The sequence below is a fragment of the Drosophila tropicalis genome, unplaced genomic scaffold (assembly GCF_018151085.1).
Source record: "Drosophila tropicalis isolate 14030-0801.00 unplaced genomic scaffold, ASM1815108v1 contig_158, whole genome shotgun sequence".
NCBI lineage: Eukaryota > Metazoa > Arthropoda > Insecta > Diptera > Drosophilidae > Drosophila > Drosophila tropicalis.
In genome coordinates, this window is record NW_027172602.1 from 3,091,365 (window position 1) to 3,117,784 (window position 26,420).

General features: G+C 38.0%; 3 protein-coding genes across 8 annotated transcripts; 1 reads left to right on the forward strand and 2 right to left on the reverse strand.

Annotated features, from left to right (window-relative positions):
• The first annotated feature begins 48 nt into the window (after positions 1-48).
• Coq7 (ubiquinone biosynthesis protein COQ7, mitochondrial) lies at positions 49-1,972 on the forward strand. The gene is made up of 3 exons (XM_068296648.1): positions 49-186; positions 1,134-1,618; positions 1,688-1,972. The coding sequence occupies exons 1-3, from the start codon at positions 60-62 to the stop codon at positions 1,844-1,846; spliced, it is 771 nt and encodes a 256-aa protein (XP_068152749.1). The 5' UTR covers positions 49-59; the 3' UTR covers positions 1,847-1,972.
• On the reverse strand, positions 402-9,431 carry shf (shifted). Of its 6 annotated transcripts, none has more exons than XM_068296613.1 (8): positions 9,400-9,431; positions 4,380-4,787; positions 4,042-4,299; positions 3,757-3,951; positions 1,989-2,189; positions 960-1,055; positions 697-894; positions 402-634 (listed from the first exon to the last, which is right to left on the reverse strand). In XM_068296613.1, the coding sequence occupies exons 2-8, from the start codon at positions 4,771-4,773 to the stop codon at positions 612-614; spliced, it is 1,365 nt and encodes a 454-aa protein (XP_068152714.1). In that variant the 5' UTR covers positions 4,774-4,787; positions 9,400-9,431; the 3' UTR covers positions 402-611. The 6 variants fall into 6 exon arrangements, with proteins under 6 accessions (XP_068152714.1, XP_068152738.1, XP_068152729.1 ...); XM_068296637.1 differs by lacking the exon at positions 9,400-9,431 and adding an exon at positions 8,891-8,933 and having other exon boundaries at positions 1,989-2,177; positions 3,808-3,951; XM_068296628.1 differs by lacking the exon at positions 9,400-9,431 and adding an exon at positions 8,891-8,933 and having other exon boundaries at positions 3,808-3,951.
• A 991-nt stretch (positions 9,432-10,422) lies between these two features.
• Positions 10,423-25,038, reverse strand: C3G (C3G guanyl-nucleotide exchange factor). Its single transcript, XM_068303435.1, is given in 15 exon segments — positions 10,423-14,454; positions 14,520-14,651; positions 14,716-14,841; positions 14,910-15,485; positions 15,567-15,735; positions 15,820-16,514; positions 16,582-16,693; positions 18,914-19,573; positions 19,964-20,125; positions 20,183-20,382; positions 20,442-20,878; positions 20,880-21,002; positions 21,077-21,267; positions 21,328-21,915; positions 24,605-25,038. Coding segments are annotated over 15 exon segments (4,722 nt in total). The 5' UTR covers positions 25,023-25,038; the 3' UTR covers positions 10,423-14,321.
• Between the last annotated feature and the right edge of the window lie 1,382 nt (positions 25,039-26,420).

Sequence of the window (26,420 nt, forward strand, 5' to 3'; positions counted from 1 at the left end):
TTTTTCAAAATGCTATCGTTGCCACATAAAGTGTTGTATAATTTCGTATTGAAAATTTAATGTTATGCAACACTGTTGCATGGTCATCAGCTGGCGTACATAATAAAAACAAACACAGACGAATTTCAATAGTACTAAAAGTAATTTTTAATTTTTGTAATAAGACATTCATTCAATCAACAGCAGGTAAGTTTAAATTCACATATATACACTTCATTCTGAGTGAAGTACTTTAGTTAGCAAACAATTTGAAGATTTTAATGCCGGTTTGTCAACGGATAAGCTTGGCAGGCCACAAAGACCAAAAGATAACCGCAAGGTGCGAAAGTTCGCGACTTTAGTGACGTCATTAAGTGTAAAGTTAATATACATAGAAGTATACCGTATTAGAAACCAGATAATTTAGATCTCATTTGGATTTTGTTTTTATTTAAAAAAAACGGTTAAATTACACAAAAATTTGTATCACAATTAGTATTATGTTGGTCCATATTTTTAATAGAAAAGTTGCAAGTTTAATGGAATATTACAATAGACTGTCTGGGCGCGGGTGCTTTCCTCCGCCGCGCCATGATCTCTCTCTCTCGTTGGCTTTCTCCTCCTTTCTTGGCCTACTGAAGGATACGTCGTTTGCCTGTAAAATTGAATGCCCAGTTAAAGTGTTGACTCTCGGGACACTTTCGCATATTCACTTACGACCATTACAATGACGACCATAGAAACCAGGATGGCATTTACATTTCTTATTGGAGACACAGGTGCCATTGCGACATTTGCAGGTGGAACGCTGCCGGCGACCAATTTCGCAATGATCTCCGCGTAGGCCATTAGGACAGCGGCACATATTGTTGCCAATGCAGCGTCCCTCATTCTTACAAGGAATCACACATTTGGCTGGGAAAGGAAAGGCACTAGTTAGTTAATGGTAACCATTATTTTCGCAGCAGGATCACACTCACAATATTCACAGCGTAGGCCATAATATCCCTTCGAGCACTGGCATTTGTCCTTTTGTATGCATTTGCCGCCATTCAAGCACTTTTCCTTGCAAATACCTGTGGAAGAGAGAACGAGAGAAACCAAGGGTCATAAAAATCTTTCATTGGTTGTTTATTTTTCGTATTTTATTGCAGCCACAATGTTAAAATCATTTCCCAGATTGCCCCTGATGACTTTGCGTTGCCTAAGCTCTAATTCAACGGTTCCTCCTACTCCTCCTTCTGCTGCGACTAATTCAAAAACACCTTTGCGTCCGCGTCCCAATGCCTTGACCGATGAAATCATACGAGTGGATCATGCCGGCGAATTGGGTGCCGATCGCATCTATGCCGGTCAAATGGCCATACTGGGCAATGGTCCCATGGGCAAGACCATTGAACATATGTGGGAGCAGGAGAAATGCCATCGCAAACAATTTGAGCAATTGATTCAACAGCATCGTGTCCGTCCCACCATTATGACCCCCATTTGGAATGTAGCTGGCTTTATGCTGGGCGCCGGTTCCGCCCTAATGGGTGAAAAGGCAGCCATGGCCTGCACTGTTGCTGTGGAAACTGTAATTGTCGAGCATTACAATGATCAATTGCGTCAGATCATGGAATCCCCAAATCCCGATAAGGCAAGTTGAATTTATCCAAGTCAACGCTAACCTTAAACGGATTACTAACCACCTAATACTACATTCTAGGAATTGCTGGAGACTATTACGAAATTTCGGGACGAGGAACAAGAACATCATGACACGGGCATCGATTGCGGTGCGGAACAGGCACCCTTCTACAAGGCCATGACTGAGGTTATTAAATTTGGTTGCAAAACGGCCATAGCCATATCGAAAAAGATTTAAATCCTAAAGTATCTGATCCTTCTTTCTTTCTGTGTCTTGTCTTTTTTTGTTCTTTTATCTTCTTATTTGTGTACATATATACGGATGTTTGTTACTAAAAAATTATAATAATTGAGGAATCGTCAAGAGTTGTTGTACTTACCACCTTCACACTGGGTGCCCTGATAGCCCTCGGGGCAGGTACAGACAGAGGGAGCTGTGCAATTGCCACCATTGAGGCACTGTGCCAAACAGAAGGCCGTCTCACAATAGGCGCCAGTGTAGCCCACGTTGCACTTGCAGATATTGTGCTCGTTGCAATAACCGTTCTTGCCGCATTTCAAACTGCATTCTGGATCGGGAGCTTAAGTTTTTTTAGTTTAGTTCGATATCGATCGAAGAGAAGGACAATATCTGGCATGTTGTTGTATTTTTAAGTAATATTGATGGAAGGGGGCAGATGTAGGGGGCGGTTGAAGGAGGAATCAATTTGCTACTAATGTTAAATGAATCTCAAAAAATGGACATACTATTATCACATTTAATTAATTAACTTTAACCACCCAACTTGGGTGCATTTAGAAGGAGAAGCTGAAGCTGAATTCATTGTGAACAACAATTCAATTAATTCATTTAAAGTGAGCCAAGTACAAGTGATTTTCAAAGATAAGCTCAAAGTCTATTTTGGATATAATGTTCAAAATCTGAGGCTAAACTAAAAAGCAATTCGAAGCGTGATTAAGTGTGAGATGAGCCTACGCAAAGTACAGGAATGATTGAATAAGTTTGAATGATTTGATGATTGGGTGTTTTGAATGCGGTTGGGAATTGGAAATTTGGCCAAGGGATATGAGGAATTGCATGCAAATTTCCTTCGTTTTTTATTTATATAGTAACAGATTTATATAAACATTTTTGAACACATTGATATTTTAGGTAAAGAGAGTCCTCCACTTTTTTTTTTTTTTGATGATTTATAATTTGAATACAATTCCAATATTTCACTTTACTTTAGTTTCGATTGGCGAACTGCACAAACTGAATTGAACCATGGATTACTCTGATAATGAGTATATTCATACTTTGAATACGAATATAAAACGCTTTGCATAAATACTTTGATAATTTAATATGAATGAACTATGTGGAACTACTTTTTAGTATTGCTAAAACTGTTTGAATATGTTTGCAAATGATTGAATAACTTTGAGTGCTTTGAGTATTTACAATGTTTTGGATCGGACAAATATATTATATTCAGTTCTAGTTAAAGTTTTCTGTATTCGTTTGCGAGTTTGAGTTGTATTCAACTAATTCGTAACTAACTAATCAATCAAGATTTCGAATAGTATTTACTCAAGTTGTTTCAATTTAAAGACTCATTCATTTCTATTATTCATTTGTTTGAATTTGTTTTGCAATTAGTCAATTAAACGAGTGAATGAGTTTAAGTTTATTTCACTTAAAAATGTATTCATTTGTCTTTTTTATCTTAATTTGATTTGCATTCATTCAATTTAGATAAGCATTAAAAAATCAAACTATTAGTCAAGTGATCAAGTAATGAATACTCATTTATAGTAAGATAAATGAGTTTGAATTGTATTCATCTATACATTTCTATTCATTATGCAACTGAATGACTGTATTAGTCAATTTTGAATAAAGTTTGGCGGTTTTCTAGTCATAATATCAATGGAATTTATATTGTATATGTTCTTTTATAAATCTATCACAAATATGGCCATCGAAACGGATAAGGATATGGTAATGGTAATGGAAATGGAAATGGGCTTTAGGATATACAGAAGACAAATACAGATTACAAACTTGGTATAGAAATATATATATATATGTATGTAAGCATTTTGTTGTTGTTTGTTTTGTGTTTTTGTTTTTTGTTGTTTTTATTGACTTTTCATATACACTACCTTGCAAAGTTGTTAGTGAAGTAGGGTTGGAAGCGTCTATATCATACACACCTCTATGTGCGCATTCCTTTTTGAAGTTCAGACGAATGGGTGTGCCCGAGAGCGGCTTGTTGTTGCGATTCTGGATTTTGAGGCCGACATTGAAGGATGCTGTGCCGGAGCTGTTGCCAGTGCAGGGCAGAAATATGCTAAAATCTGGCTTGGAATTAGGCATACACCCACATTAAAAGACACATTTGGGTTGGAAGTTGGGGGGGTGTTTTCCGGGGTTTTTGGTTTACTTACTTTTCTGCTCCTGCGGTATGCGTCCACTTTTGCGTATCGACAGAGTTGGAGCCTTTAAAATGCTATCATCCATTGTTTGTAGACGATCGAAATCATAGAAGTACTTGCGACGACCCGACTTCCAAGTGAAGTTCACATAGTTGACCTCAGATGGTATAACCAGGTAATTGTATATCGATGTATCCCTCAGATCATGGGTCACACGACTGTTGTGTATGGCATAGATGCGATCCGAATAGCCCTCCGGAAAATAGATGGCTGTCCGCGAAAATTCAAATAATAATAATCTTCAACAAAATGATAATGGAATTAGGGAAACGAAGGAGGGATCCACATACCGCTTAGCATTTTCAATTGCTGCTCATTTAGCCACAAGGATATGCCATTCTCTTCGAGACGATTGTGCCGATTGCCAGATCCATTGCCATTGCCATTACCATTCCCGTTGCCTTGCTGTTTCTTGCGTTGGCCACGTCGTGGTACATGTTGCTGACCAATGCTGCTATCATTCTCTGTGAAATTGTCAATGCCATCGCTGGCATTCTCCTCCGAGCTGGATGTATCCGGTCGACGATTGTTATTCTGATTATTGTTATTGTTATTGCGATTATGATGCTGCTGCTGCTGACGACATTCCAGTTGGCCAATACACAATAGGGTCTGGACAATTAATACCAGATAGAACCATTTGATTAAACGGCAACCGAAACTTTGATGTGTCTGCTGTATCATATTTATCCACTTTGCTATAAAACAGAAACGAAAACAAATATCAACAGAACAGAAATGGAAATTGAAATTGAAAAATGAATCCAATTGGAGAAGAGAGAGAGAGAGATAGAATGGCTTTAAATCAACATTAAAACCGATTTGTTTACTAATAAATATTTATTAAGAAATTCCTTCAACTTCTCCGATCCCATCGACAGTCAGTCGGCCAGTCAGTTAGCCAGTTAGTTTTGTTTACACTTCACTCTTTGAAACTACAAAAACCGATGTGAAGCAAAATATTTGCACAGTTTTTCAGTTTACAGTTTCGCATTTTTGCTTAGCTAAGATTGTACCCCACCCACCCACACACACAGACACACACTTGACTTCTTGACTTGTTTTTTTTTTGTTTACTAACCATTTGCATTTGGCTTATTTAACAATTTCCTATATAATATTTTTTTTTTGCAAGGATTCAGAAAACCAAAACTGGCGACAAAAAATTGAAACTGTATATAAGAAGGGGAAGATCAAATGGCTACTGGATTTATGTTGCCACTTTTAAAGTGGTTAAGACAGAAAGAAACAGGGAACAAAAAAAAGGAACGATGCGATTGCGATGGCCAGGCACAAATTGAAGTGTCTCCGTTTCATCGCCCTCTCCTCAATCTCAGTCACAGTCACAGCCTCAGGTGAGCGAGAGCCAGAGCCAAAGCCAGAGCCAGAGCCAGAGCAGGTACCAACAATCGTTAGCACTTTGCCTGGTGTGAAGTTTTACCCAAAGTCAACGAGATGGGCCCCAGACACAGACACAGATTCAGACTCAGGCAAAAGACAACACAGACAACAGATACTTAAAGAAAAAAAAAACAAAAAAATTTATATGTACATATATAAGAAAAAAAAAAGAGACAAAAACCTGGCGAACAAGTGATCGTCGGATTGTCGGTCGGATCGTCACGTCTGGGCACAGGCACTCACTCATATGAATGAGCGAACGTGCTAGCATTGCATGGGACACCACATTATCGGAGGGGTTGGGGGTGGACTGAGAGACCGAGAGACTGGTATTGGTAGTAGATGATGTCCAAGAAAACAAGTTAAGGTGTCTTAATAAGATCAAACATGGCGATTATGAGGAATTACTTGAAGATAATGACATGTGGCCTTAACTTAAAACAGACGACAAACGAACAAATGGATGGAATGGGATGGATTGGGATGGGATGGATGAATAGTTGCTTGGGATGTATGTGAAACGACATTGATGAGGATGCGGATGAGTATAAGGAATGGACTTTCCACTTGAACTTGGAACGTTTTCATTTTTTTTTTTTTGCCATTTACCCTCAAGGGCAATTAAGTCCACATTAACCACAAGAGGATGAGGCCGAGGATGAGGAAGAGGAGTAATTGCAATTATACAAAATTCTTAAATGAAGACTAAACCTTGAGTTTTATTTCTGCAATCACTTAATTGGTTTTCAAGACATTCATTTAATTGCAGTTTCTTTAGGGAGTGAATCAGGGCATTTGACGGAAGTAGATTTCCTTCGTGAAGACACAGAAAAGAGCGCAGTCTGAGACTACGTCACTCCGGGCCGGGGACTTGACTGGGAGCTTGATTTCGTTTGTTTAAAAATAGATGAAATTATATGTTTTGAAAAAAAAAAAAAACAAAACTCTCTCAACAGCAAATGATAAGACGACTTTTGGATTCCCGTCACATGACAAGTGAGTGCCAGTGCCCACGATTTTGCCGTATTATGGATCCGGAATGGAATTTGGAATATTATTCAGAGGGGGGGGAATGAAAATATAGTCACGTGAGACACATATTGGAGAGATAGAAAGAGAGAGAGAGAAAGTATTGGTTAGATCCTTTGGGTTTTGGGTTCAAGTACAATCCCTATAATCATCAGTTCAACAATGAAGCCATGAAATGTTATCCACTTGTCCAGTTGTCATCAACACACATTGTAATTGCTTTCCTCTCCATTCCCAATCCCATTCCCCCCTCACAATGTCTTTCTTCTTCATCTATCTACTGAGAAGCAGGGAGCTGAGAGAAATATAAGGCAACAGATTAACATTTTAGCGTGAAACGATGCGACAACAGCAACAGCAGCAGCAACAACAATTTGTTGGCTCTTTACGATTATTGCCTTTCTCGCACCTTATTACCAAGAAAATAAAGAAGCAAACGTCCAAACGATGGACGAAAACAGAAGAAGAACTGAAAGATACAGAGACAAACAGACAGAGAGTGTGTGTGAAAGAGAGAGAGAGAGAGAGAGAGAGATGAAGCTTTACCTATGGTCCATAAGGCAAGGTGAATGTGATTGTTCTTGAACCGGTGGGGGTAAGGAGGGAGCAGGGGTTTACGGGTTAGGGTTAGGTGCATTGGGCTAAAGAGGAAATCGCACACTCAGCGACAAAAGGCAGGCACTCGAGTCACTGTGTGTGTGTGTGTATGTACACCTTTCAGTTGGACAATTGGACAACATGGACATGGACATGGACATCGTTGCTCTGTGGACTGTTGACGGGGCAGACAAATAGTGAGAACACAAAATAAAACGATCGTAAACAATCTATAAAAAAGAGAGAGAAAAAAAATCTTCAACGTGAAAAGAACAACAGCAGCAGCAACAACAACAACAACAATAGCATTAACAACAAACAAATTGTTGGCCAAAGACAAAGATATTGACTTATTTGAAGTGGAAGGATACGAGATCTACACTCCAAGATCGTTGAATAAGTCAATATCTTAACTAAACCAATGATTTCTCAAAGGGAATGGACAGCAACAATGACCACAATTAAATGAATTCCAAGGAGTCCTCTAATTGCCGTCTTAGGTATAATCTATGATAACGGTCAGCAGTGTATATAGATGGTCAGGAGGTAGGTGGACGTGGGGGTCAAGTGGGTATGGTCTATCTTTCTCTCTTTGGCTACCGATTAAAATGATGTCCAACAGTTGCCTCAATGTTTGCTTAATGAAACAACAGACAACCGAGAGAAACCTACACAGAGGAGAAGAAATAGAGGCTCTTTTAAAGGCTAAGACAAGCACCAAAAATATCTTCAGCAAATAACAAAAAAAAAAACACAGAAAGAAGAAACAACAACAAAAACAAAAAATAATAATAAAGATCAGTAGAAAACAACGAACTTCAAATGCCCTAACCACCGTTTTCCAATTTCAGACTTAAACCAATTGGGAATCATAAGCACAAACTGTTTCTTCTCTTAATTGGTGATACTTTTTGCCGTCAAACCACTCTTACTCGCCCTCCTAGTGCCTAATGATTATGATCATCAATTGCATGGACTTGGGGCACAGCATTTGGCCTTCGGTTAAGACCCAAGACAAGCTAAACCAACTCTCGGGAAACCGGAGACTGTCTCCAAGTGGGCTTCAAGTGACGCAGCGAGACACGCAGGCTGGGCCAAGACAAGACAGACCGACAGACAGACAGAAAGACATACCGTGTGGACCGGCAAACAGGCGGACAGACGGACAGGCAGAAGCAAAAGCAGGAGCTGCTTCACAGAAACAACATTGATTCTGATGAGGCGATTGCTTGGGTGCGAGAGTGTCTGTCTGCCTGTCTGTCTTTCTGTCTATCTGTCGGTCTGCATGTACATACATATGTATGTAGGTGTGTGTTTGCGATGTGAAGAGGATAGCCAAGTCAAGTGTAGAGGATTGAGAAGGCGTTGAGCAAAGAGGAAGATCGACCGGGAGGGGGGAGGGAGGTGAATTGGAGGGTGGAGTTTTGCACACCATTCCATACAAACAGCATTGCCTTGGATCTGCAATCTGCGGCTCTGACAGGAAGTATTTAGAAGATAGAACTCGAGGCCATTGCGCCTCGAGAGAGTCATTGTGGCAATCAAATCAACGATCGTGGAATTAAAGCGCGCCAAAAGGGGAATGAGCACAGGCTAACTATGTATAGGTCATGACCCAAAATCCCAATGTTCCTTGATTAATAATCTCTAACTATGAATCATGAATCGAATCATTGTGTAATTTTTGCACTTTTTTTAAATTAAAAACAACAATCAATCGATGGATCGTTCGAATCGATTCACAGTAATTGAGGGGAATATCCAATACACACACACGGACACACACTTGTGGAGGCTTCCATCTTTTTTCAATTTAAAAAATGTAATTAAGTAAACGATGCAAGAGCGGATATTAGTTGAAATTAAACGAACGAGAACGAACCAACGATCGGTAGGTCGATCGTTTCGAATTGATTGGTTGATATTAAATCAAAACCAAAAAAAAAAAAAAACAAACCCAAAAAGCTCATCTGGGGGAAAGACAAGAAAAAAAATGTAAAATGATCGTGCTGTGCCGCCTTATCGGCAATTTTTATTTATTATTATTATTATTTTTTGTTGCTGTTTTTTTTTTTTGTTAGTTGGGTCATAGATCGCGTACAAGATTAACAAATTGTATATATACACATTTCTTGTTTATTTATTTTTCAAAATGTTTCCTTTTTGTCAATTTGTGTTTTTATTTTTATACATAATTTTCTTTTATTTTCGTATTTATTTATTTTAATTTTTTGTATTTTAGTTGCAATTTCTTAATTATTTTCCTCTTTCGAGTAAACGTACTTGTTTGTGGCACTTCAAATTGAAACTGAATTTGCGGCGAGCTTGATTTAAATTTACTTTTTAATTTCAAAATTTAAATTTCGAGTCTGTTAATTCATTTTGAGTCTGTTAACTCGTTTTGAGACTGTTAACTCGTTTTGAGACTTAATCGACATTATCGGAGGAAAATTTATCGGTTAATCGACATTATCGGAGCAAAATTGATCGAAAATCGAATTTGAATTTGTGCACTTTTTAAAATTTCATTTAAAGTTGTTTTATCTCCAGTCGATGAAAGGTGACTTTCTTCTGGAAACTGCGAGAAGATGGGGAATTGCAATTGCAACCACTTGCCGCCGCTCAGAAAGCTCAAGACCGAGAACGCCATACGCGACAGGTGGCCACATGTCCAGGACCACCATCACTCCTGATGCCCAAGGAGGAATTTTAATATCCAATTGTGCCACCACCACCAGCCCAATCGGGTGGGGCTCCAGTTTCAGGTGATGGCAATTGCTTGTTTATGCCCTTATGCCCTCCAGCCATACCGACTTTGTCGCCACCAGCAGCACTTCGCAATCGGCGGCAGTCGAGCCACGTCGTTCGCTTCATCTCAATGGTTGGGATTTGCCAGCCGATGTGGGCACCAGTCGAGAAAATGCCTGCCGGACCAATCACAGCAACAACAACAGCATTATCAGTCTTTCACTGCTGAAGAGAAAGTCAATCCTAGATCCTTCTGCTGTGGTGGCTCGCCGCAAGCTGGACCCTCTATGTTGGGCCTCAAATAATGCAACCGCCAGGATCTGCTGGAGCGTTTCCATTTTTCTTTCACAAATCAGGCGGATCACCAGCAGCCAATGGTCAGGTGAGCAGGTGAGCCGCCACCTAAGCCAATTGAGATTCCTTTGAAATCCTTCTTCTGTCTAAAGGATTTACGGATATGTTCTTGAATCTTTAAAGAGGTCTAGTTAATAATAGCATTCCCAAAAATCATCAACGCCCACTTTATCTCCTGTTACCTATAAAATAAAAACGCCAAAATTCGTTCAAAGAAAAAATACATTTATTGTGTATCTATTTTTGTGTTTTCTTCGTTTTTTTTTTTCAATTTCTTTTTTTTTTTAATATTTTTTTTTTTTTTTTAATGTTGTTTTTCAATTCTTACGAATAGACGCATAACATTTAGTTACAAATACATTTACAATTGAAAATTGCTCTACTTCAAGTGTGGGAGAGGGATAGTAAAAGGAAAGATGGTTTCTTTTTTTTTTTTTTGTTGTCAGGGGGAAACGAAATTACAATTACGTGATGACATCAGATAATAATTTGATTTAAAGTAATCATTTTAAGTTAAACATACATATACATATACAAACTGAGACAAAAAACAAAAAAAAAAAGTTATTTAAAAAAAAAACCTATTAGGTATTTTTTTTTTTTTTTTTGTTTATCGTTAGGTATCGCTTATTAATCATATATATATATATATATATTTTTAGGTATATATTTTTTTTAATAAGTTGTGTTTTTTGTTTAGTTGTAATATCCATTCCGTTTGTTGTTAAAGTTGTTTTTTTTCATGTTTTTTTTTCTTTAGTTTTTGTTTTTGCTTTTACGATACATACAATGCATAATAAAAGTGTAAATTGTAGATTAAAACTGATGTTGAAATAGTACATACATACATCAAAAATCGATAATAGGCACATACAAAGCAATGACTAAATCAGAGATATCATCAGATGAGCGCATAGTCCTTTAAAGGATAAACTATGCGATTGTGTGTGTGAGTGTGGGTGTGTGTGTGTGTGTGTGTTGCATTTTAACAATTTCTATAAGCAGTACATACAATATGTAGCTTTGATTAGATAAATGAAATACTACTACATATATCCTAAAGACAGTCTTGTTTCTATGTGCGTGTTCTTCTGTTTATGTAAGTGTGTGTGTGTGTGTGTGAGTGTGTTTGAGTATATGTGCTTTTACTACATATATATGTATGTGTGTGTGTGTATGTATGTAGAATAAATATAATCGTTTAGAGCTCTATTTCAAGCTCAAAGTTTAAGAATTTGCAAATTTTTGTACATTTTTATGTCTGTATGAGAAAGTTTAGTGTCTCTGTGTGTGTGTGTGTTAAATGTATATACATACATATACACATTAAGGGATCCTGTTAGTAAAAATTCTGTCCAACCTGGCAACTTGTCAACTCTTGAATGAACAAATTTCTTTTACAAAACACAAATTTAATAATTTCAAACAATAAAACTTACACATTATTTGGTTTTTACATAAACATAAGAAAAGATTTTTGAGATTTTCTTAAATTTTGTAGTAAGATTGATTTATAGAAAGTTTAGAAGAACTAGACATAGCTGCTAGGTACAACAAATTGATCTAAGAATATTTATAATCGGAGTCGCCTATGCTTCCTTTCCATAATATCCTCACTGATCGGCAAGGATATAGGAAGTTTTTGGACGTGGTAGCATCTACAATGTATGTATGTATGTATGTGTGTTTGTGTGTGTATGGTGTCTCATGCAAATACATACGAGTATATAGGTATATATATATGTATATCTATTAAGTTTTCTTAGTTTATCTAATTTACACTTTATATAGAGCTTTTTATATTTTCTTTTTAAGGTAATAACTTTAACGGATCGTTCTTGATTGTATGTATATATAAGTATATATATATATTTGTGTATGTATATGTTGTATATGGTATATAAATATTTAGTTGGCTATACACGTAAAAGCAATTTCATATATACTTTTTTTGTTTGTTTTGTTTTTGAAATTTTTCATCCTTTTTTTTTTTTTTTTGTTGTTTTTTGAATTTTTTGTAACTTTAAAAGTTGATTCGTTTAATTGAGTTTCCTTTGTTTGTGTGTGTGTGTGTGTGTGTGTGTGTGTGTGTGGATGGCTGTAGTTGGTGTGTGTTTTTATATGTGATTTTGATTATTCCAATTAATGTGCATACAGCTTTTTGTTTAGACAAATGCGAGGCGGAGGTAAATTATCGGTTAGTTATAGTTTTAACGACAGGCTAAACTGATCTGATCTGATCCGATCCGATCCGATCAGATGTCAATAATAATTTGATTTAATTTGCTTCAAACTGGATCTGATCTGACTGAGCTTTAGCTGTATGCACACGAACGCCTACACCTCTTTTTTTTTTTTGGCACTTGGCACTTTCAGTTGGCGCACAATTTTATGATAATAGTAATACATAATTTATTTTTTATATATGTATATATTTTTATGCATATATATTTGTATAGAGATGTAAATAAGTGTATATATATATATAGTTTAGTCCTACACACACAAAAGTTATATAGAATTTTGTACGCATTATTAGCCAATTTCTTTACTAATTGATTATTTGTTCTAATCATTGTTTTTTGTTTGTTTTGTTTTTTTTTTTTTTTTTTGTTTTTTTGGTGTTTTATCTGTGGATTGCATTTGTTACTGTTTGATTAGCTAATTGCCGATTTGTTTTAACTATTCCATTTTGTTTTGCTTCCTATGTTTAATTTTTGTTTTTGTATGTATATTTTTATATATATGTATATATATATATTTTAAATAAAAAACACAAGTTAGGTCTCCTCTACATACATACATATACACGCAATTACAGTATTTGAAAATTCGTTGTGTTGTATATTCAAAAGATTGCACAAAATATATAGCAAGGGTCGAGGGGCGGGGCGTTTACACACACAGAATTAAAATTCAAAGAAGATTTCAACGGAATTTCATATTTTGTTTGTTTTTGTTTTTGTTTTTCATTACATTTGGTATATTGGTGCAAGTTGAAGGTTTTTTTTATCTTTGCTTTTTCTTTTAAGTTTTTGTTTTTGTTGCATAATATTTGTCAACTCATTAAAGATTGATGGAATGGCATCTCTCGGTAGATTTCTTACGATAATCAAAATTTTCTTTCGGACAAACCCTGTCCACACTTTTGAATCGTTTGAAATAAGTTTCAACTTTCAAACCAATCAACAGAATAGAGTTTAATATATAAAATCTTTGCTTAAACTGTGAAAAACACAAACTAAAAATAGGAAAGTAAGTTGAAAAGTAATTGCATACTTAAATTTATAAAAGCTCTACCGAGAGAGATGCCATTTCATCAATTTTTTAGTGAGTTGAGAAATATTATGCATGTATTTTAGTAATCGATATAATCCATATATATGTCCATAATATCCGGAGCTTACGTTTCAATATTAAAGAAACCTATGCCCTTTTATGATACAGTTGGTATTTACACCCAATCCACGTTTGAACGTAAATTTAATCTAATTTGGTCTTATAATCTCATTGAAAATATTTAGAACATGGAGATTTAACCAGAAACATAGAAAAATGGGACATGAATATAATTCATAATAAATCTTTTGATTTATTATAATTACTTAATCAATTAACGAACATTATAAAAATAAAATTTTATAAAATTTTTTTTTTTTCAAAGTTAATTGAATGAAATATTGAACTTTTAAATTTTAAAAATCGGATTCATCATTTTTGTTGCCGATTGATAAATTAAACTAAAACGAATAACTGAAATTAACTTTGAAAAAAACAAAAACTATATGCTTTTTAGGCGCAATATATGTGTATATACACATATAATTTATATAGTTCATATATCCGTTGTTTTCACCTTATTGGCTTGGGCATCTCTATAGCATTAAAGCTAGTTAAATGTTACGTTTGTATGTGTGTGTATGTAGATAGGCGAATAGTGTATGATATTGATTCAGACCCATTTCGAATAGTAAGTAGTATTGGTTGTGAAATAAAAGGGGTTTCCTCCAGCATAGAATGGAAGTTGAACCCATTGCACTATTTAGTTGTTGTGAGTGTTCTGTGTGTGTGTGTGTGTGTGTGGGTGTGGGTGTGAATGCAAACTAATAGTTAACCGGACGACGACCACGTGGCTTTATTTTCTCCGATATCTGCCACATCTCCTCTTCGCCCATAAAGTCCTTGAAGTTCTCAAAGAAGCGTATGATTCGTTCATTGCGTCGAAATGGATAGGCACTGAATCGAATGATATAAGAACATAAGAAATCTTGTGAAACAAATTGAATCATTATATGTTTTACCATTTCTTAAAACGTTTCATATTCACAATAATATTGTATTGTTGCCAACGTTTGGAAAAATTAATGACGCCCTTGGACAGATAGTCCTGATTACCCACATGTACGAATGTCAGATCCTGTAAAACTAGACCGCTGTGGAATAGAATCGCATGAGATTTGTGTTTTGTGATTGTGATTTGCCGTCTTGGCCACTTACATATAGGGTATGCAGGGTGGATTCGTTTCGGCCAAGGCTTGACGGTAGGCTCGAAAACTGGAACTGGAATCGATGAGTGTGCAAAATGAACGCACTTCCTCGGCAATGCCCTTTTGCCATTCCAATCTGTAGAAAATTTGAAGTTTTATATATGCATATATATTTCTCTCTCTCTTTCTCTCTGTCTCACTCACCTTCGTATGGGCCCCGAGTCCAAGGCCGAAAGTAAAGCCAAATACGAATTATAATTGTTCATCTTGCGCAGATGTTTCATTATTTTGATAAACTTATTCACATGCTTCTCACGCTCCTTGGCATCCTGGAGACGCAGAATCTTGGATCGCGCCCAATAGGACATTTTGTTAAAGTGCTCGGTGAACTTATTGAGATTGGGCGATTTCTCCTCACACTGATCTTTGGCAAATAGTAATACTTCGGGTATCTCAATCTTTTGGAACAGTTTTGCATCCAAAAGTGTCATCTGTTCGGCAATGTCCAACGACTTAAGATCCAACAGGCTAATTTGGCTACCACAGCCATTGCCAGTTGGGCCGCCGCCGCCGCCAGTGCCGAAACCGGTACCAAATCCCATGCCGGCCGCATGATCGGTATCGTTGAGAAAGCCATAGGTCTTTGGCTCCTTATAGAGATTGACTTTCTCCACAAATTTATTGTGCAGCAATTTGGCCTGATAGAGTTGGCTGGAGCAGATCAGTTGATAGACAAACTCCGCCAGCAAAATGAGTAGCTGACTGGTTAGATCTGTTGACCTATACGATTGTGTGGGAAAGAGGACGAAAAGGAATACTTTTAGGTACTAACACGTTAAGGGATTAAATTTGGCTACTTACGTCAGATCATTGACTACGCGCACCAGCAGCGAGAAGGTCTCTTTGGCTGCCTTCTGTTTCTGGTCATGCACCTGACAGAAGAAGTATGTATAGCGATGGGTCAGCTTCTCGATCACATCGATCGGCTGAATGAAGGTGCGAAAGGTGGTGATGAAAGCCTCGCTGAATGCTGCACGAACAGAATGAATGGAGAATAGATGTGAATGGGTATGTTTATGGGAATGGGGGGTACGACGACGCTGATGATGTTTACCATTATCGGCGACTTTTTGCACACGACTCGCATGCACAATGAGGGCATCAATGTAACCGCCCTTGACCTCGGGACCATCTTCGTCCTTCTTTTTGAGTATTAAATATGGCGTAATATCGACTTCCTCAAGCATATTGACCAGCATTTCATCCGGCTCTTCCGACTCCTCTTCCTCATCCTCGTCCTCCTCATCTCCATTGTCATGTGCTTGCCGTCCATCATTTGCCGTTCCTCCTTGCTGATCTTCTAGCATTTTGGGTGTACTTATCGGCTGCTCATTGTCTTCATCATCATTAGGACCCGTCTCATTGGGCAGCTGATGTGAATGACAATAAAATGTCTGACCATTGCCACCGACTCCAGAAACCGTTACAGCTGAATCTCCCGACCCGGCAACATTCTCATTGCTATCAACTACGATTGTGGAGTGCGGTGGCAAGGTGTTCATCTCCCCCTCTGTGGCCAACTCTTCAGACACTGTGGTCATCCGACTATTTCGCAGTCCGGAACCATTCTCGCCAAGCGCTGGCTTTGGACTGGGTGGCGGTGTCGTAATTATTGTGGGCATTGCTGTCCCCGGCAGCGCCGTCGTCGTCGATGTGGACATTGAGGGCTTGCGCTGCTTGTAATTCTTGGGCGGAAGAGCCGGCGGTGTTTCCATCTCCGGCGATAGTTCCTTGCTCATTTGCATAATACTTCAAATCAATATAAAAATACATTAATAAATGTTTCGATCTCAGAATTTACCACAATATCACTTACTTCATCGTCTGGCTGTGGGTTATATTCCGACTAATGTTGCAGGCGTGCATTGTATGACGATGTTGCTCAATGGAACGCGTTGATGCCGAGCATATTTCCATGTAGGCCAAAACTGTGTGAGGATAAGTTAACAATTGATTCGATTAAATTCGTAATACATATGTATATATATATATATATGTATTTTGTTTATCTATTTAGCTAAAGAAGCGGTTTCCTGGGACGGGATACACATCATAATATCCTTTACATTTGGATTGCTTGGGGGGGTTTGGTTTTGGTAAGTATTTATATGTATGTATATACAGCTAAAAATCCCTGATCCAAATGGACACGTACAACCACACCACCATGTGGTTCGCATTACAACAAACAACAAAAACAAGTCCAACAAGGGACGCACAAATATAATATATATAGGTATATATATATCTCAAAGAATTTGGTACTTTTGGATTGGATTGGATTGGTTAAGCAAAAAACAAACGCAACAAAAACAATGAAAAAGTAGAGGAAACAATTCTGAAACATATAAACACAAAAAATGATAATTAGAGATGCCAACCAAAACGAAAAATAATATTAATAATGATATATGTATATATATACATATATGCTGATATACATATACATTTATCAGTAGCATCAGCGCAGCGCAGCAATAGCAAATTTGTTAGACTGGGGGGAGGTCGGCGGCGGTGGCATTAGCAACATATCCATCATATCCTTTCCGATTCACAACTCGAATCCGAAAGAATATCATGAGCTAATCACAAGCTTGGCCCAAGCCTTTTCAGTTATGTATATTGTGTTGATTTTGTGTAAATTTTTGGTTTGGTTTGGTCTTTTTTTTTTTATTGATTTGATTATTGATTTATTTATTGTTTTGTTTTGTTTTTTGTTTTTTGTTTCTTTTGGTTCCTCTAACAACACACACAGACTTACCCGAGAAGGCCACACTTTGAAACACTAGATGTTGATTGGAACGATAATTTAGATGGGTTAGAGTCTTACGTACAACAATTTGGCAAACTTTATCATTCGCCATACGGTTTGTGCTATAAATAAAGTTTCTAAACAAAATGCTTAACTGCTTTTTCTGGTTTTTTGTTTTGGTTTGATTTTGTTTGACTAATTAATGAATGTGTGGGGGTGGTTCTTGATGATGCTTTTGTTGTTGTTGTTGCAGGTCGTCTGAATTTGTTTCTATTTTTTTTTTAGTATGCTGAAGGATGAGTGAAGTTTGTCTGACAAGGATCACATCACATTTACATATATAAATATCAATCATTCAATGAATGATGTGCAATAATGAAGAATATAAAAATGAAACCAAATTTTCCTAATCTGAAAGCAATCTTCGTCCCATGTAAGATTTACACTAAAATTTTGTAAGAATCGTATTTAAGGAGACTTTTTTGAGTGCTCTTGGATTTTGAATCTAGCTTGATCTTTAAAACGAGTCGGATACGATTCTTATGATTCTATATGATCCAAAACATCCATAAAACTAGTCGTTTACCATTAAAAAAAACTAGTCAAAAAGGAGTCAAAACTAATTTAATGCTATAAACAACTCAACTTAAGGAGACGTGGCTAGGATACCACTTATATTCAAAGATTCGAGAACGAGCTAATTTTTGACTACTCAATCAAAGAATAGATTTAAAAAAGATTTGTCGACTTGTCAACAGATTATCAACTTCTTATTGGATTCAATTGCAATGCATTCAGAATAAAGAAAACTTGGTTTCTGAGAATGTTTGTTAATGAATTCGAAAGTTAAAAAGTTTAAAGAGAGATTTATGTTGACTGTGTGTGTGGAATGCGCTTAGGGGATTCAAATTGAATATACATAAACATTTACACAGCAGACAAGCACACACACACACACATAAGACAAAGTACATATAAGGATTGCTTTATATTTTAAAATTAAATACAATCCACATATGTAAAATACTCTATATGTACATCGAAATATGTTAATGGTTTTGAGAGAGAATAGAGAGACTGTTGCTAGACAGAATTTACTTACCGCTTAGCATGGATTTTATCTATGCCAAGGCGGTCAAGTTATGACACATGAGGATGAGGAGGATCATGCACACACACACACACACACACACACGCATATACAGAGAAACAAACGATGAAAAATAAAATTGAAATTACAGACACACACATCACGATACGAAGAAACATAAAATACATATATGCAAACCCATAGAAAAGGAAGAGAGGAAAAAAAAAAAAACAAAATGGAAAAGTAAAACAAAAAAATTCCGTCACAAAGAATAAATATGTGCTGATTTGGCGAATCTTTACTTACTGTGCTTCTTCTTCATTGGCAATGGTGGCGGCTCCTCAACCAAATGGCGATCAAATGCCGTACAGCTGCTGGCAAAATGTGAATTTTGTGGCGGCTCAATGAGACTATGATGCTTGGAATGCCACTGATGTAACTGGGACGACGACGAATGATGATTATGATGATGATGCTGTTGCTGTTGCTGTTGATTATGATGCAAACGATGATGATGATGCGGCGACATTTGCCTTAATTCAGCAATCTCTGACCCCGAATCGTCCACCTCATCCATTAGGCTACCAGACTCATGACGCGTTAATGTCCGCTGTATCTTTGGTGGCAACGCAGGTGCCAATTCAGGCGAGGAACTGCTGTTAGTCTGCTCGTGTTCATAGCTAGTGCTGGTGCTGGTTGTGGTGGTGCTGCCACTGCTTGTGGTGGTTGTAGTGGATGTATGTCGCTGATTTATTTGCTGATATTCACTACTGCTTGCAGTCGCAGTTGCAGCAGCTGCTGCTGCTGCTGTTGTTGTTGTTGTCGTCGTCAATTCACTGCTACTACTGCCAAATGCAATCTCTGAATTGCTACTCGATGACTTTGTTGAGGACTGCACACTTTGGTCGGAGGAACGCTTTGATACACTTTGCGTGGAGGTGCGCAACGACATCATCGATACGAAACCTGTGAATAGATATACACAACGTATGTATATAAGTGTAAAATCATCGCAAGAGATAAAGAGAATAAGCAACTAACAAAACTAGCGACTAGGTACACAGAAAGCAAAAGAAGAAGCCGCAAAAGATAATAGGCAAGAGAAATACATAACTAAAACAATAAATAAAAGCAAATAAGTTATCAATCAAGGGAATGCAATCGTTAATGTAGAGCAATTTGAGATAGAGAAGGGTTCCAATTCGAGGCAGGAATTATTTACAGATATCAACTGAGATGAGAATAATTTACAATTTACATACATTTCGATTGCATACTCTAGATTGTATATAAAAACAGCAACAACAACAACACAAAAAGAAAAAACAAACGAAGGAAATGACATCTTTGAAGTACCCGATTCATTTGAATGACGATTACTGGTTAGAATATCGGCTGCCTTACGCAGCTCCGTGTTGGTATCAGCAGCACCTCCTGCTGGCAATGGCCCTGACATTTGGGCAGCGGTGGCACCTGCACTGGCCATAGATGCTATTGCCTTTGTATCCGTTGTTGCTTCTGGATGGGATTGGGAATTGGATTGTGCTAAATGGTCAATGGTTGCACAATACTCACTGTAGCTAATTAATTTATCCACATCGTCATCGAGCTGATGAAGTGATTGTTTTGCCGCAGTTGATTTCATTTGGAGCAGTTGCTGTTGCTGCTGGAGCTGCTGATGTTGCTGGTGATCCTCCTCATCGCGTGAATGATTCAGGGCAGAGTCGAAAGAGCATTGGCTATTCTCATCTGGTGAGCGTGATCGTACCGATAATCTAGAATGGAATGAGTTTATGTTGTAAGTGATGAAGTGGCAGAGTCTACAGGGGCTTACCGATCCACACCATAGTTTAAGAGCGAGAAATTTGAGCTACAATCCAAATCCGAATTGAGACTAATATTATGCGATTGGGTATAGGGCAACGGACTGGCCTGGTTCGAGGTGGATGCGGTGGTAGATGATGAGGAATTGCCGCCGCCCGCCTGTTGGGATTGCTGGCTTCGCCGCTTTGGCGGCAACGGTGGGGGATTGCTAACCCGATTGGGCAGCGGCGGTTTCGGCGGTGGACTTGTGTCGCGTAATATGCTCTCAGTGCTATGTGAACCCCGCATGGGATTCCCATTGCTCTGCTCCAGTATATCGCGTTCTTTGGGCGTTAATGCTATATCCGGCAGCGAAGTACGCTGGGCCACAGCGGCTGCTGCCGCTGCATCGGCAGAGACTCGCATATTGGCCACGGAGTTAGAGGTGCAGGGCCGCAGCGCCGGCGGTGGAGGCAGCAACGGCGCCCATTATTTCAGCAGCTGCTCCAATGCCACCCAGACCAGGGCCACCGTAACGAAAAGCGCATTGATCCTGCTCTTTTAGTTTGCCCTGTGCCAATGTCACGAGATTCTATGTGAACCAATGAGAAAAAGGAATAACACATAATATACACTGAATTGGATACAGTTTTAAGGGCTACTTACTCGAACTGCATCTTCAAGTAGATCGATAACCTCGCGCACATTTTCATTACTCAAGGAGGCACACTCCCCGCTCTCCTCACTGAGCATCACCTCGTCGCAGAGTTTAATGAGTTTACCCAGAGATTGGGATACCTGCTGTGTGGCTGAGCTCATAATGGCACTATTCTCGTTTAATGTATAGGATTGTATAACTATGGAAAGTGATTACAAATTATGACTTCGAACTATTGGTGTCCCTTGTGGCCACTCACCCGAATACATGCTAGCTATGGTCTCCAGTATAACTGTTCCATTGCCTGGCAAAACTTCCAGCTTCTTCTTGAGTATGACATCACGGAAATGCTTAAGGGCATTTGATATATCCTTGACATGCGTTTCCAATGTTTGTGTCGAACGCTGAACCTCCTCGGTGGTTGGCGGCGGTTTAGCTGATCCATGTTTTGCCCTTGGCGAATGCGGTGAGTGGGATCGTCCCAGCGTATTGTTGGTGGTACGCATCAATGAGATCTTCTCGATTAGATCGTCCTTAAAGGAACGCGCTCTACGCGCTAATTTTGTTCCCTTTAAACTGTTCTTATGTCCCGATGATCCCGTTGTTGTCGTGGGCGGTGCTGGCGGTACACCACTTCCCGCTCCAACCCGTTCACTTTGCGGCGGCGGTGTACCAGAAAGATTGGATGCTGATTGTGTGGCCGTTGCTGAGTAAGTGCCGCTATTGATACTATTATTGCTACTACTGTTACAACCGCCGACACCGACTCCTCCACCGCCGCCTCCGCTGCCCACTCCAACGCCCCCCGTGCAATTGTTGGGCGTGGATGGAGAACTGATGCTGCCGTCTAAACATGATGAAAAGACGATGGATGAACAATCATTAGCATAAATCCCATTAATCGTATACATTCATCACGGACATTCATTATGATTCACATTCGATTAAGAATGCAATTATTATAATTATTTCTACTCTCATTTGGAATTATAATAAACTTGTTACTCATAGCAAAGTTCTTACCCACTCAAAGTACGATAAGATTCTTTATATATAGTAAAACAATAATGGTTTATTCATTTCTCGATTTGCAATCAACCCTATGACAAATTCCAAAATTTTGGGAAAAACATTTTAATATCGAAAAGAACAGAAGTGTATATAATGACGCTCTGAACTTCTATAGAATAAATCTGGCAGGTTCATATCTTACTTGTCAGTGGTCTTAATCTAAGAGATACCTTTGAGAATATTTTGGACAACATTTAACTTATTATATGTTTATACAATCAAAAATATTCTATAGTGATCATTTTTCTCACAGATTTCTTATTTGATGAATTGTAGTCAACTTTTAATACATACATACATATGTATATGCAATATACATATAGTATTTTCGATACTGGTTCGATCAAGCAATAGCCTGTTAGCTAAAGTAATGCACAGTTGAGTATAGAAATCGAATTGTGGACTAGGGATAGGAGGCAACAACGAAAACAATCATCAAATCATCAAATTGTTTTAAAATCTTATTAAATTTCGAAATACTTATGTACATATGTACAGATGTATTGTATTTTCCTTTTGTTTTTTTGTGAGTTAACAAAATGCAAATGATTTACAGTTGCGAACTTAATAATAGCACCACTTGCTGAGGTAATGTGTTCAAAGGATTCCTAGGCTTATTTTAAGGTTCTAGGAACATGTGAATACGTTTTTGAACGTAAAATACTTTCTACTAATGGAAGCAGAAAAAAAATTCTACCAAAATCCAACGTTTTCAAAGATTTTTACAAAAAACCTTGATATACTCAAAAAATACCCGAAACTAAAAATAGCACCACTTTACAAATATTTACTCAAAATTAAAAAATAGCAGAAAAAAACAAAATTCATTAACAAGTTATGATCAGATATTAAAAATAGTATTAAATAATAAACTTTATACTTTGTTGCATTGCCCTTATTGGCAATAACCGCAGCACATCGTCCTGGTATTGAGTCAACCAGGTCTTGACAGCATTTGACCGTTATTTTTGCCCAGGACTCCTGGATTACTTCCCAACACTTCTCAATTTTTGTTGGTAATGAAACAGCAACTGCTTTTTTAATATCAGACCAAAGATTTTCAATGAGATTTTGGTCTGGTGACTGTCCCAGCCACTCAATTAAATTCAGATAATTCGCTGAGCACCACTTCCTGGCTTTCTTACTGGTGTGCTTTGGGCTGATGTCCTGTTGAAAGGGTCATATTAGCTGTATATTATCCTCAGCGTATAGTGGCAACACCGTCTATAAGATATTTACATGAACTTGCTGATCCATAATCGATTTGTGGACTGATATGTGACCGACACCATAATAAGACTAACAGCCCCATACCAATGACACTGATTCTAGACTCTAGGGTGAATTTGGAGTTGAATTCCAGGTTCTGTGGACGCCAGACGTATGGTCTATAGCCTTTTCTACGATATTTTACAATTTTATTTTCATCAGTCCATTGTACGTTCCTCCAGTTTTGGACAAGCCAATTCTCATGATCTTTGACCAACTTAAGGCGATTGGCATTATGTCTAGCGTTCAAAAGTGGAGGCTTTCTTCGACTGGAATCTTTTGAATTGATCTTCCGGAGGTAGTTGCGAACAATTTGGACCCTAGTTTGGGGCTGAAAGTCCTTTTTAAGATCTGTTAGAGCCTTAAAAGAATCCTTATTGCTCTCTCGCATTAAGGGACCGACTTCTTGCTGCTTCAGTCTTGGCTTTCGTCTGCGAGTTTAAGGCTTCTGTTTCAAATAGATCGGTATTCGGATCACTCTGTTGGAAGTACCAACCAGTTTTCCATCTTCAAGATCCGATTTTTTCTCCAAAACCTGGTTTAGGATGACGTTTCGCTTTTTTCCCGGGGCAGTGTTTTCCCCGACCCATTATATCTAAAGGTCTCGGATATTTTGTAGTACTGTTGCTTTTAAAATCGACTTTGAACCAGGGACTATTAAATATGTGTTTTTTGCTATGCAATTCTGCGAAATTTAACGGTATTTTGCAAAATACTGCAAGTGGTGCTATTTTTAGTTTCGGGTATTTTTTGAGTATATCAAGGTTTTTTGTAAAAATCTTTGAAAACGTTGGATTTTGATAGAATTTTTTTTCTGCTTCCATTAGTAGAAAGTATTTTACGTTCAAAAACGTATTCACATGTTCCTAGAACCTTAAAATAAGCCTAGGAATCCTTTGAACACATTACCTCAGCAAGTGGTGCTATTTTTAAGTTCGCAGCTGTACATATTCAATAGAGATTTGCATGACTCGGGGGAAAAAAGAAGAAGTAAATATCGTATGCTCAACAATCCGTGTGGGAGTGGGAAGTAGGGGAAAGGGAGCATCACGAACATAAACGATATGTACATAGAGTGGGTGGTTGAAGAGAAACGGAAAAAGAAGAGAAGGGTGCAACTGACACTTATTTGTTTTTTTTTTTTTTTTTTTATGTTTTATTTTGTTTCAATGATCGCGCGCGCAGCTTTCACTTACAATACATCACATTCTTGACCATGGGCATGGGCATCACTAGTGTACCGAACGACGATGATGATGATGAAGATGGTGATGATGTTGTGGCTGCTTTTGCTGTTGTTGTTGTTGGCAATACCAAACGTGGCAATTTTTTATATTTACGTCGTCTATAACATTTGATGTTATGCAGTGTCTTGCCATTGCTGTTGTTGTTGTTATTATTGTTGTTGCTATCAAGCGGTGACCATGATTGCCGTTGACGGGATGAATCTGGCGACCAATCATCATGATGATCATGATGCTCATGTTGGTCATTATGATCGTGCTGATGATTATGATGATCTTGCTTCAGCGTATATGAATACGCCGATGAATAGAAACGCCAACGTTCGGCCAAGGCACAATCTCTCAAAAAAGATTCATCGAATTGTGGCATTGTTGCATAACATCAACAACAACAACATTTATGACACCAACAACAACACCTCACGAAACGGCAAATGCATAACAAACTTAATATAACTCCCCGCCGCTCCCCTTTTGCCTTTAACCCCGCGCCACCGCCGGCTACTAATTATTTCAATGTTTTCAAATTGCAAAATATTTCGTTTTTTTTTTCTTTTGGCAATTTTTTGCTCGATAATTTTTTTTTTTCACTTGTTGTCGTTGTTGTTGTTTTTATGTAGTTTTTTTTCTTTTCTTTTTTTTTTTTTAATAAACAAAATCACAATAATATATAATGAAGAAAATAAAAACGGAAAGAAAACTATAAATGGATTTGAATATTGTATTTTTAGCTTGCTGTCGTCAGCTGTCAACGTTGCCGACGATGTTGTCCACGACTGGAAAGCGCACTGAACTATGAACAACAAAATAATAATAAAAACAACAAAAAAAAAAAAAATCCGCAAACGGGCAAACCACCAGTCGAAGGTGTCCGAGAGTCCGAGAGACTATGAAGCGACGGAGATGGAGACGGAGACCCGCTAACGGCAATGGCAACACATTAACAGCCAGCAGCAACAGCAGCAGCAACACCATCATCATCATTATCATCATCGTCATCATCGCCAAGGCAGAGTACAGTGGAACACTTTCAGAAATACATACTCTACTCAGCAATACTCTTTAAAATTTTTCAATTTTAGATATCCCGTTTATGTGGCAAGTAATTTATTTGGAAATAATATGCCCCTACTGATTAGTTACTTCAAATAATTAATATAAATATCAAGAAATCGACGTGCAAAAACTTGCCCATTGTTCAGAGTGAAAGAAGAGCATTAAAATATGGCACCTTGCGTCTCAACTATCGTCGCCTACACAAGCAAACCGCCCCGCTCTTCCATCAACCAATATGCCGCTAATCATGCTCGCTCTCTCTTCTCTCACTCTCTTGAGCTTTCGGTGTCTATTTGTTACTCTCCTTTCGACTCTCAACGTTTACAACTAACTCTCTGTGTGAAGGAAGCTCTAGCTAGCTAGCTGCCGCATTTCTTCTTTCTCTCTTATCAATCAGCTGCTGCTGCCGCACACCTGAATGAGCTTCAGCTTCAGTTGGAGGGGGAGGGGAAGAAAAGTTGGGTGGTACGGGGTTGAGAGTTAAGCAAGATGTGAAAGAGAAGAAGCAGTTACCTCTGGGCGGATTTCTACAATTTGCAAGTGCCGTGCTCTGTTGTTGTTGTTGTTGTTGTTGCTGCTGCTGCTGCTGTTCGGTGGTCGTGACTTGCCTTGGAAATGAGCCAGCCAGAGAGTTGAAGGTGGCACAAGCAACGGGTACAAGTAAATATACACAACACACACACACACACATATGTACACCATATGGCGGCAT

Excerpts from the sequence above, each read along its gene's own strand:
- Coq7 (XM_068296648.1), top strand. The coding sequence starts at position 60 with ATGTTATGCAACACTGTTGCATGGTCATCAGCTGGCGTACATAATAAA. Across the intron at positions 187-1,133 it reads ATTCATTCAATCAACAGCAG|CCACAATGTTAAAATCATTT; the intron begins GTAAGTTTAAAT and ends ATTTTATTGCAG. Across the intron at positions 1,619-1,687 it reads AATCCCCAAATCCCGATAAG|GAATTGCTGGAGACTATTAC; the intron begins GCAAGTTGAATT and ends ACTACATTCTAG.
- shf (XM_068296598.1), bottom strand. The coding sequence starts at position 8,918 with ATGGAAGCCTCCACAAGTGTGTGTCCGT. Across the intron at positions 3,952-4,041 it reads CATACCGCAGGAGCAGAAAA|ATTTTAGCATATTTCTGCCC; the intron begins GTAAGTAAACCA and ends ATTCCAAGCCAG. Across the intron at positions 895-959 it reads TGGCCTACGCTGTGAATATT|CCAAATGTGTGATTCCTTGT; the intron begins GTGAGTGTGATC and ends TTCCTTTCCCAG.